Source organism: Propithecus coquereli, unplaced genomic scaffold (genome assembly GCF_000956105.1).
Source record: "Propithecus coquereli isolate 6110/MARCELLA unplaced genomic scaffold, Pcoq_1.0 Scaffold241, whole genome shotgun sequence".
Lineage (NCBI taxonomy): Eukaryota > Metazoa > Chordata > Mammalia > Primates > Indriidae > Propithecus > Propithecus coquereli.
This window is the reverse complement of record NW_012147964.1, coordinates 2,945,651-2,956,797: the sequence shown is the minus strand read 5'-3', so window position 1 is coordinate 2,956,797 and position 11,147 is coordinate 2,945,651. Positions and strand designations below refer to the sequence as shown.

The 11,147-nt window shown below is 57.3% G+C and overlaps 1 protein-coding gene across 1 annotated transcript; it reads right to left on the bottom strand.

Annotated features, from left to right (window-relative positions):
• Window positions 1-2,183: 2,183 nt before the first annotated feature.
• Window positions 2,184-8,287, bottom strand: DOHH (deoxyhypusine hydroxylase/monooxygenase). The gene is made up of 5 exons (XM_012646175.1): window positions 8,184-8,287; window positions 4,952-5,302; window positions 3,634-3,710; window positions 3,117-3,354; window positions 2,184-2,641 (listed from the first exon to the last, which is right to left on the bottom strand). Exons 2-5 carry the CDS (start codon window positions 5,223-5,225, stop codon window positions 2,322-2,324), a joined length of 909 nt encoding a protein of 302 aa, XP_012501629.1. The 5' UTR covers window positions 5,226-5,302; window positions 8,184-8,287; the 3' UTR covers window positions 2,184-2,321.
• Between the last annotated feature and the right edge of the window lie 2,860 nt (window positions 8,288-11,147).

Genomic DNA, 11,147 nt, shown 5'->3' with positions numbered 1-11,147 from the left:
AACCATCACTACACTCAATTTTAGGACATTTCCATCAACTCTCAAAAAACCCCCGTCCCCATCAGCAGTGACTCCCCACCCCCTCCCCAGCCCCTGGAGACCACGAATCCACGTCCCGTCTCTGTGGATCTGCCTGTTCTGGACATTTTATATAAACGGAGTCTCACACTGTGTGTCCTTCTGTGTCTGGCCTCTCTCACTGAGCAAGATGTCCTCAAGGTCCATCCACACTGTGACCTGTGTCAGAGCCTCGTCCCTTTTCATGGCCGAGTGATGGTCCAGTGCATGGATGGGCCACATGTGTTTATTCACCCATCTGTACGTGGACATTTGACTTGTCCACTCTAGCTTTTAGTTACCCTATTCCTCTCTTCCCCGCCTTTTTTTTTTTTTTTTTTGAGACAGAGTTTCACTCTGTTGCCCAGGCTGGAGTGCAGTGGTGTTGTAACAGCTCACTGCAGCCTCCAACTTCTGGGCTGAAGCGATCCTCCTGCCTCAGCCTCCCAGAGTGTTGGGATTACAGGTGCGCCACCGCACCCGGCCTTCTTGTTTTTAAGAAATGACAGCCCAAGCTGGGCAAGGTAGCTCATGCCTGTAACCTTAGTACTTTGGGAGGCTGATGCAGGATCGCTTGAGGCCAGAAGTTCAAAACCCGCTTGGGAAACATACTACAAAAAATATAAAAATTAGGCAGGCCTGAAATCCTGAAATCCTCGAGGCCCCACGGGCTTTAGAATTGAGCGCTTTTCACATTTGGGGAAAGTAATAAATGCAGTGTGTATAGGTCAGGGCAGGTAGACTATGCTGCGTAACAAACACGCCCGCGTCTCAGCGGCTCGCAACAGCGGCTCGTTGCTGCTTGCTCTTGCTACACGTGGGGCCTGGACTGGCTGAGGGCTTCTTCTCCACAATGCCCAGGCCCCAGGCTGTGGGAGCAGCTGTTGTGTGGAAAACCTCCAGCCTCCGGGCAGAGGGAAGAGAGGGCAGTGAAGCACTTCACCCCAGGCTCTGCGGGCCATGCCCATTCCCGTTTCATTGGCCAAAGGAGGTCACGTGGCCATGGCTGCATCCGATGGGGTGGAAAGGTTCCTGAGCCACTTGCATGGGAGGTAGCGGGACTGTTTAAGAACAGCTCCAAGGACTCTGCATGGGGGGGGGGGTTATCACCAAGGCTCCCATGGGATCTCGGGGACACATTCCCTAACTGGCAGTTTTCTCAATCTCTGTGCTCACCGGGAGCCAGAGTGTTCTCTGTTGTGGGGACCAGGCATGGCCTCCACCCACTAGATGCCAACTGCAGCCCCACCCCCAGCTGTGACAACCAGAACTGTCCCCAGGGAGCAGGACCCATCGCCCCAGCTGAGAACCACCGCGCTGTAGCCAAACGTGGACAATCAGCTCGTGCTGACTTTGCCTCCAACTTTTGGTTTTGGGCTCTTGTGGCTGTAGAGAAGCAGCCACGGACCCGCGGTTCTCCTGCTGAACCCGCTCCACAGAGAGGCAGATGGGCTGCCCCGGGGCCGTGAATGCAGGAATCAGGGGAGCGGGGAGGGGAACCCACAGCCGGGCTCTTAGCTGTACCACTGAACCCCTTCTCCCAAATAGGAGCTGGGGGAGGATGAGGGTGTGGGGTGGGCCAGGCTGGAGGGCAGGGAAACGGGGGCTGGCGGGGCAGACTTTAACCCGTGCCTGTCGCTGACGGTCGTGCAGGTTCGAGGGCAGGACAATTCCTAGAGCTGGTGGCTCCAAACACACTCCACCCCCCACATTCAGGCAACATTCTGTGAGCGCCCGTTCACCCTCCCCCAACACACTCAGGAGAGTCATCACTTGGCAAAAATAATTTAATATTCCATTTGGGCAGTGTCCTGTCCGTCCCTGGCCCCTGCACGTGGCCCATGCCACTAAAGGACCACCTCCCCGCCTCTGCCCAGGCCCCCAGAACCTGTACCCCTTCCCTGCTCTGCCCTGGGGTTCCCCGAAAACCCTCCTTCCCAAGACAGCCCGTCGTGAGCTGGATGCCCCAAACCCTTTCCCGAAGTCTCACCCCTGTGCCTGGAAACGTCCACACCGCAGCCCTGTGCTGGGCCCCAGGGCAGCTTCCAAGAGACTCGGGGAGTCCAGGTGAGAAGCAGCCGTGCAGTCCCGGATGGGGGACAGCGCGGGGGGTGGGGGGGGCGCAGGTCAAGTGCACCCAGGGGGAGTCGAGAAACCAGACCTGAGTTACACGAACCCAGTTTAGACGCCGAGTGCTGCGGGGAGAGGCGGCCCTGCAGGGTCCTGGGGAGCCCAGCCAGGCCGCCGGGCGGGGCGGGGCGGGTCTAGCAGGCGGCGCGGCGCAGCTGCTCCAGCCCGTCGGCGTACTGGAAGGCCGCCGCGTTCTCGTGCTCGTACATGTCCAGCGCCACCTCGCAGCTCTCGCGCACCACGCGCTCGGGGTCGGCCGCGTGGGCCCGCAGCGCCGCCAGGCAGGCGGGCCGGGCGATGGCGCCCAGGGCCTCGGCGCACTCGTGCCGCACCATGGGGCTCTCGGCGGGGCGGGCCAGGGCGGCCGCCAGCTGGGGCACGGCCGCCTCGTGCTGCAGCTGGCCCAGGACGTAGCCCACCTCGTGGCGGAAGAGGGCGCTGCCACAGCGCAGGCCTGCGGGCGGGAGGCGGCGGTCACTCTCTGGGCAGGGCCATCGGCGTGGGGCCGGGGCCGGGACACCCAGAGGAGAGAAGGAACGACAGAGCCAGGGCCGAGACAGGTAGAAAGGGGCTCGTCTGCGGACACCACAGCCCCAGCGGGGTGGTCAGGACGCTTGGGGGAGCTGACCCAGAGCTACAGAGGCCGGAGCAGCCGGGGAGAGTTCTGGAGGCCTAGTCTCGCTCTGTCGCCCAGGCTGCAGCGCAGTGGCGCGATCACAGCTCACTGCAGCCTCCAACTCCTGGGCTCAAGCAAGCCTCCCGCCTCGGCCTCCCAAACTGCTGGGATCAGTGTGAGCCACCGCGCCCGCCCCTTGCGCGGGTCCTTAATAGTCCCATGGGAAGTGCTCGGGGCCAGGCCTGGTCCAGCGCACAGATGCGGCCACTGAGACTCACACGGGGGGCGCTGGGCGGGACCCCGCCCGCCTCACCTTCAGCCAGCGCCAGCGCGGCCTCCTGGCCCCCAGCGTCGCGCAGCGCGAACATGGCCCGGTAGCGCTCGAACAGCGGCTGGGACTCGTCCAATAGCACGGCTCGCAGACGCCCCACGTCGCGCTCCTCCGCCGGCGGCGCTGGGTCTACTGAGAGGTAGGGCCCTGTCACGGGCTCCCCGCGGTGCTGCTGCAGCCACTCGAGCCGCTGCACGGCCAGCTGGCAGGTCTCAGCCACCTGCAGGGAGAGGAGGCGCTGGGGCAGCTGGCGGTCCTGGGGGGATTGGATGGGGCCATTCCCACCCTCCGGGGCTGGGGGTTTAGCAGAGGCAACAGAACTAAACCAGCAGGGTGACAAGGACGACAGACACAGGGCCAGGGAGGACCTCAATGAGGAGGTGACGTCAAGGCAGAGACCTGAACCAAGCCAGCCAAGGAGTCAGGTGAAGACCTGGGGGAGGAGGACGCACCCCGTGCAAAGGCCCTGAGGCAGGGAGAGGGGTGGGGGCTGCGTTACCTCAACCACAGGGTCCGTGGAATATTCCTTCAGCAGCTCCAGGACTTCCGGGTTCCCAATGGCTCCTAGGGCCTCCCCTGGGAAGAAGCAGCCAGATAGCGTGTGGTGGGCAGGTGGGCGGGACATGTCACACTACCTGGGGGAGCCACTGACCCCCTGACACCCCTCTGACTCTGCCTGTGTGGGGTGGTCCCGCCTCTGGCCACGGCTGATTGGAGCTGCGGCGGGTACAGGCTCCAGGCCCAGCCAATCAGTCCCTCCCCGAGAGTGGGGACCTGCCTGGAACCATGCAGGCTGCAGCAGAGAGCAAAGCAGCCCCTGCCCCTGAGACCCTGAGACCAGTGTGTCGTTACAGCCCCGGAACACAGCTAACAAGGAGTTCCAAGAACATTAGGAATAGTGGAGCCCTCAGGAACAGCCCCCTGCAAGAGGAGATTTTACGCTGTGATGGGGGAGGAGGCTGGGCAGACCAAGGCAGGACGTGGGTGCAGCGGGCAGTGGCAGGTGTGTGCGGAGACCAGGCCTGGGCAGGGGCCCAAGCTGGGGGCTGCTCTCTCTCTGCGGAGCCTGGATGCAGGTGCGAGCTTTGCATTTTCTCGAAATAGAGCCCAAAGCCCCGCCTGTGGAGCAGGTGAGACGGTGGCCTTGTCCTTTCCTGTAGAAGGCTACGCAGGTGTGCGCCTGCCTCCCTCCCTCCGCCTGGGCAGAATCCCGTGTGCGCCAGCACGACCTCCGGGTCAGGAGCCCGTCACTGGCTCATTGCAAAGCAACGCTCTGGTTACAGACACACAGTCCCAGCCACACCGACACGCCGACCATCGGACTCATTTCTGTATTTATTCTATTATAATTATTGTTATTATTATTTTTAGTAGAGATGGGGTCGCTCTTGCTCAGGCTGGTCTCGAACTCCTGACCTCCATGGATCCTCCTGCCTCTGCCTCCCAAAGTGCTGGGATTACAGGCGTGAGCCACCGCACCCAGCCTTAAATGTTTTTTTTTTTTTAAATCAAAGGAATAATACTTCCTGACAAGTGACAATGGTAAGAACTTCAAATCTCCGTGCTTACAAGTGGTTGCTGTGGGTCACCACCACGGCCGTGTGTTGGCGGAGGGCTTACGGGGGACCTTTGGGTCACTGTCCAGCCCGCAGAGCTAAAGCTATTTACTGTCCAGGGCTTTACGGAAAGTTGACCGCCCTGACGTGTGTCACCTGAGTGAGTGAGCACGTGGACGCAAGAGGCAACCAAGAGGAGAGGCAGAAGGGAGTGGGGTGGCCCGGCCACAGATGGGAGGGCGTGAGGCCCCGGCCACTCACCTGCCTCGTGGCGCACCATGGGCTCCTGGCGGGTGTCACGCAGCACGTCCACCAGCACGGGGATGGCGCGGGCGTCCTGCATCTGGCCCAGGCAGTATGCCAGCTCATGCTTGAGCAGGGCGGAATCGTCGCTGAAGGCCTGGCTGATCCAGGAGATGGCACCCAGGCCGCCGAGCCCACGCAGCGTGAACAGCGCCCGGAAGCGGGTCTGCAGGGGCTGCTTGGGGTCCACCAGCGTCCGCCCGATGGCCTCCACCTCCTGCTCTGTCACCATGGCGCCCACCTCCTCCTGCCCGTCGACGGAACACAGTCCTGCTCAGGCTAAATGGAGGGTCTCAGGGCTGTAAGAACCTACAGTAGAAAAACGAGAGGTCAGGTCAGAGGTGTCCTTCACCAGCTCAATGGCATGTTCATAGGACCAGGGTGGGTGGTTTCCTACCCACTGGGCATCTGGTTGAAAGCCCATCTGGGACCCAGCCTACTTGCTGTTCAGCCTTCCCTAAGCTACTTTCCCTCTCTGAGCCTCACGCTTCACACCTGTCTATCAGGAATGCCCTCCACTGTCTGCTCTCCACACAGCAACCCGAGGGATGGCTGGTCCCCGACAGCCTCCGGTGATCCCACCTCCTGGTATTCGTGCCCTTATATAGTCAGTCCCTCCTACTATGAACAGAGCTGACCCCTGTGAACAGTAGGATATGGAAGAAATAACAGAGTGAGACTTCTGCTGTTAGGGCATAAAAGGCAGTGGTTTCCTCCTTGCGCTCTCTCTCGGGGAGCCAGCAGTCATGTTGGGAGGAAGCTCAATCAGCCCTGTGGAGGGGCTGAGGTGGCAAGGAACTGAGGCCTTCTACCAACAGCCACATGAGAGAGGTGGCTTGGGAGCAGCTCCTCCAGCCCCAGGGTGAGCCTTCAGACGATGCGTCCCCAGCCTATGTCTTCACTGCAGCCTTAGAGACCAGAGCCGGAACAAGCCAGCTAACCCAGGCCCAGACTGCCACCCCACAGCAGCTGTGCGAGTAGCATTTACTGGTGTTTAAAGCTGCTAAGTATGGGGTAATTTGTTATGCAGCTTAGATAACTGACTTGGGAATCCTTTTGGAATGTAAACTGGACCCTGTCACTCTCTTGCTTGAAATCCTTCAATGGCTTCTCATTACTGAAAATTCCTCAATAGTCCCAAAAGCCCTTCCCTCCTCCCTCTCTCCCCCTCACTTGTTCTTCTCCAGCCCCAGGGCCTTTGCACTGGCTGTTCTCTCCATAGGGAACATTCTTTCCCCAAATGCACCTGTGGCTCATCCTCTCACTTCCTTTAGTCTGAAATGTCACCTCCTTATAGAAGCTTTCCCTGACCACAATCTGCAATATTACTTTGTCATCTCTTTTCCCTTGTTCACCTTCATTTTTCTTCAGAGCACTAACCACTGCTAGACATTGCACTGGATGTTATTGGTTCAGTTGCTTATAATTTGTCTCATCCCTCAACAGAACAACAGAACCCTGAAGGCAGGGACTGAGTCTCCCCTCCCCACTGCTGTCCTCCCAGCACTTAGCGCAATGACCAGCACACAACAGGTCCTCAATAAAAACAGCATAACAACAACAACATCTGACTTTTATGTAGCATTTGCTATGTGTCAGGCACTCTAACCCTTTTATATTAACTCACTTAATCCTCATCATAACCCTACAAAGTAGGTACTAGGAGTATCCCTGTTTTACAGGCAAGGAAACAAAGGCAGAGTCAGGCTCTAAACCACCAATGCTCTGTTGGGTGGATGAACTAAGATGGAATGACACAGCTAAGGCTAGGAGAAAGGACACCTCTCTGCCCTCTAGACTTGCTGAGGACGTGGTGGATGCTTCATAAACAGGACAGGCAGGCTACGGCATGTCACTAGCCCTCTCCGGTGTCCTGTGGCGTTGGCAGGGCTGCCTGGGTTTAACGAGGGACGTGTAGCTGCCTAAGCACATGTGGTCATCAAAGGAGGGTGACAACTTGAAAGAGGGATCAGCAGAGACCAAAGAAGCCAAGAGTGTGTGAGATGGCAGGGAACTAGGGGCCACGGACACCCGACTCCTTGTTCTACACAGATGAGCAGTGACTTGTCTCAAGAGCACACAGGACCCAGGACTTCTGACTCCCAGTCTGCGCAGGGCCTCCCTCAAGACATCTGAGAAAGGCTCCTCATCCCCAGAGACTTTAAACTCCTGGGGAAAAGGGAAATTTGTGGCCAAGAAGGCAGCTCTAGCTACAGGAAGGAAGTAAAGAGAAGAGAGGCTGTACGGCTCTTGAGTGGGACCCAAATGGTGGCAAATGTCTCTGAGCTTGGTCTCTTCATTTGGAATTAAAGTATTAACAACTTGAGTCTTGGGTTTCCTTCGAGTCTCTGCTCAGTTATTACCCTCTCAGGGTGGCGTTCTCCGACCACTCTGTTCAACAGTGCAAACCCTCCGCTAGCACGCACTTAATAAACTAGAACTAGCATTAAGTATTTCGGCAGAGAGCCCAACACCCACCTCTGTGCTCAGAAGGACGAGGGACGATACATCTACCCACCTCCAAGTCCAAAACTCACACCTCAGGCCCATTTTCCGGTGGGAAGGGGGACAAGAGTGTAGGCCTGGGGTTCAGGGAATCAGCCCCCCACCAAGGCAGTCTGAGAATCCGCTCAACCCTGTGAAAGTCTTAGAGGCAGACAGGAGGAATGGGTAAGTGATGGAAGAGAAGACCTGAATTCTGGAAACCCCTGCCCCTCCTAGAGACCCCTCTAAATCAAGAGTCCCTAAACATCTCCGGATGCGGTAACTAGATCCCGTCCCCAAGAAAGGGGGATCGCCCTGACAAGGGACCCGTCAAGGGGGGCTGTCAGGATCCTCCGGCGATGACCGGCTCCCCAAGACTCCTTGAGAAAGACCCTCAGAAACTATGGCTCAAGATCCTTCTACGTGGATCCCCCAGCACTGAATCAGTCACAGGTTGGCTCTCAAAGTCGCCAAAACTCCGAGAAAGGGGTCGCCTCCGAGAAAGGGGACCCCTCACGTGTTGGCTCCCCCGATCCCCCAGCGAGGGGATGCCCGGAGACAGGCCTCCAGACCCCGGGGGGGAAAGAGGTCGCCAGGACTCGGGACCCCTCAACCCCGACCCCAGCCCCAGCCCACGAATCCCCGAGCCCGGATGCTCCGACGAGGCGGTCTCCCCGCGCCCGCCCGCCAGGCCCGGGCCCCGCACCGTGCTCCCGGCCGCCGGGACGCCCCACCGAGCCTCCGAGACTCAGGACCCGTTGGTTCGGCCAGCTCCGACAGGCGTCACCGCCGCCACGACAGCTTCACCAGGAGCGACCCTCGCAGCGCGCCCTGAGGGCCGCCATCTTCCCGCCCACGTGACCGGCCGGGCGACACCAACGCAGCTCCGGGGGGGATCCAGCAAAAGGCTTCCACGGAGGAGAGAGACTCGGAAGCTTGAGTCGGCACTAGTGCCATAGCTCACACTGCCACATCAGCATCCATCCAGGGATATTCCTCAGGGAACGGAACTGGCAACGTCTTTCCCTTTTTCGGAAAAGATTCTCTCCGACCTCCCCCCCACTACGATCAGTGAAAATGGTTTGTGCCGATTCAGCGGCCGGCTGGCCACAGAGCATGCGCAGAGTCGCGGGCTGGGCGGGGTCAGGCTCAGGGGGCGTGGCCAACCCGAGACAGGGAAGGGAGAAAGAGGAAATGTTGCAGTTGTTCATTCATTCATTCATTCATTCATTTAATAAAACAGCAAACTGTTAATCGGAGAAAGTAGGTGGTGGACATATGACAGTTCACTGTAAAATTCTTTCAACTTTTCTATATATTTGAAAGTTTTCATAATAAGACGTTGGAAAAATAGTTGGCTGGGAAAAGGTGGGTGACTATTCTTCTCAATGTTTAAACGTTTCAAAGTTAAAGATTTGAAAAAGTGTTTTAACTTTTAAATGTAGAGCCTTTGAGTCTGCAGATCCCTTTTGAGGAACATATCTGACGGTAGTGTGAAAAGAAATGAAAACAATACACTCGTTGTAACGTGTTTAGAAATGGTAAAAGAAAAGAAATGCGGTAAAGTCCAGCCCCTCTGCAATTGCCACCAGGTCATTCCTATCATGGCCCCCCCTGGGCCAGCCTTGTCCCCTCTGCCCTGTATCCAGCTCCCACCCTCTTCCCCCCCCACAGTCTGTCCTTCCCAAAGTGGCCACCAGAGGGCGCCCGTGAGCACCAAGTCAGGGCCCGGCCCTCCTGTGCCCACAGCCCTCCATGGCTTCCACCTCCCTCAGGGGCAAAGCCCAAGTCCTCCCTGTAGCCCACCAGGCCCTGCACGATCTGCCCACTCGGCTCCGTCTCTCCCCTCCTCCCGCTCTTCTCCTCCTCTCTCTGCTCCAGCCACACGGGCCTCCTCGCTGTGCCTCCAACACACCAGGTGCAGCCCTGCCCCAGGGCCTTTGCACAGACTCTTCCCTAAACCTGAAACACTCTTCCTCCAAATATCTCTGCTCACTCTCTCACTCAAATGTGTGCTGCTTTGCTCGATGTTACCTCCTCAACGAGGTCTTCCCTGAGAACTCTCATTCAAATTACAACCTCGTGGTCAGCACTTCTTTATCCACTTCTCTGTTTTGTTTTTCTCCATGGCACCTATATTTCACTGTCCATTTAACTTAATTATTTTGTCTATTATCTGTCTTCCCCCACCAGAATGTACGCACCCAGGGCAGAGATTCGTGGATTTTGTCTGCTGTGTTCTGTAGTGTATGTTACCATGGTGCACTGGCCGAGGGCTCTCTGAAAACAACAGCAACTCGCATTGGTAGTGTTTGCCAATTCCTCTGGTGTAAATATTCCCACCACAGGTCACTCATGAAAGCCCTGATAATTAACACTTGGCTATGCTGCCTGTGGTGGTGTGCATCTGTAACCCCACCTCCTTCAGAGGCTGAGGTGGGAGGATCGCTTGAGTCCAAGAGTTCAATTCCAGCCTGGGCAGCATAGCGAGACTTCATCCTTTTTTATTTTTTTTAATTAATTAATTAATTAATTTTTTTGAGACAGGATCTCGCTCTGTCACCCAGGCTAGAGTGCCATGGTGTCATCATAGCTCACTGTAGCCTCCAACTGCTGAGCTCAAGCAATCCTCCTGCCTCAGCCTCCCAAGTAGCTGGGACTGCAGGCATATGCCACCACGCTGGCTAATTTTTTCTGTTTTTAGTAGAGATGGGGGTCTCACTCTTGCTCAGGCTGTTCTCGAACTCCTGACCTCAAGCGATCCTCAGCCTCCCAGAGTGCTAGGATTACAGGCGTGAGCCACTGCGCCCAGCCTCAACTTCTAGTTTAAGACAACATTCAATCATTCCCTGCACAGTTATTTATGGAGCACCTACTGTGTGTGCCAGGCCTGTTCTAGGCACCGAAGACATAGAACATAAGACACAGAGTCTGGCCTCGTGGAGCCCACATTCTGATTATTTTTATTTCATGGCCTTCCCGTGTGTTTGAAAGCTCACTCCAGATAACCACCTTTGCGGCAGCCCTTGCCACTTTGCCAAGACACCAGCTTGGTCATGGTGGAGGCTCAGGCCAATGTTTACGGAGGACTTTCCCAGAGCCGAGGTCTGTGCCGACTCTGGAAGGCTGCAGGGCAGGGTGCCAGGTGTGATGGGCCCCTAAGATGTGCTGGGGCACAAGATAGGCCCAGGGTGCAGGAAGCAGATACCAGAAGCCACACCCCAAAGCAAGGTCCATGGAAGTCAGAGAACTTGGCGTGTGCCTTCTGCAGATGTGAGGAACCGATAGCAGGAGGGAAACGTGCGCTCAGCCTGGACGTCCGCAGGTTCTGTCCTGTGGCTCCTCTGTGCTCGAGCAAGGCCCCGGAGGCCAGAAGTCTGAAGTCGAGGTGTCTGCAGAACTGTGCCCCCTTGGCAGGCTCCAGGGGAGGGTCCTTCCTGCCTCTTCCAGCTCAGGTGGTGGCCGCAATCCCTGGTGTTCCTGGGCTCGTGGCTGCATCACTCCAATCTCTGCCTCTGTCTTCACGTGGTCTGCGTGTTTCTGTGTCCGAATCTCACTCTCTTATAAGGACACCTGTCGTTGGATCAGGGCCCACTCCAATCCAGTATGAGCTCATCTTAATTGCATCTGCAATTAAGATGCAACCCTCTTTTCCAAACAAGGACACATT

What these genes read in the sequence shown, in the direction of transcription:
- DOHH (XM_012646175.1), bottom strand. Translation starts at nt 5,225, where the DNA reads ATGGTGACAGAGCAGGAGGTGGAGGCCATCGGGCGGACGCTGGTGGAC. An exon ending in CATGGTGCGCCACGAGGCAG is followed by an intron (nt 3,711 to 4,951) that starts GTGAGTGGCCGG and finishes GCTTCTTCCCAG; the next exon opens with GGGAGGCCCTAGGAGCCATT. An exon ending in CGCGCTGGCGCTGGCTGAAG is followed by an intron (nt 2,642 to 3,116) that starts GTGAGGCGGGCG and finishes TCCCGCCCGCAG; the next exon opens with GCCTGCGCTGTGGCAGCGCC.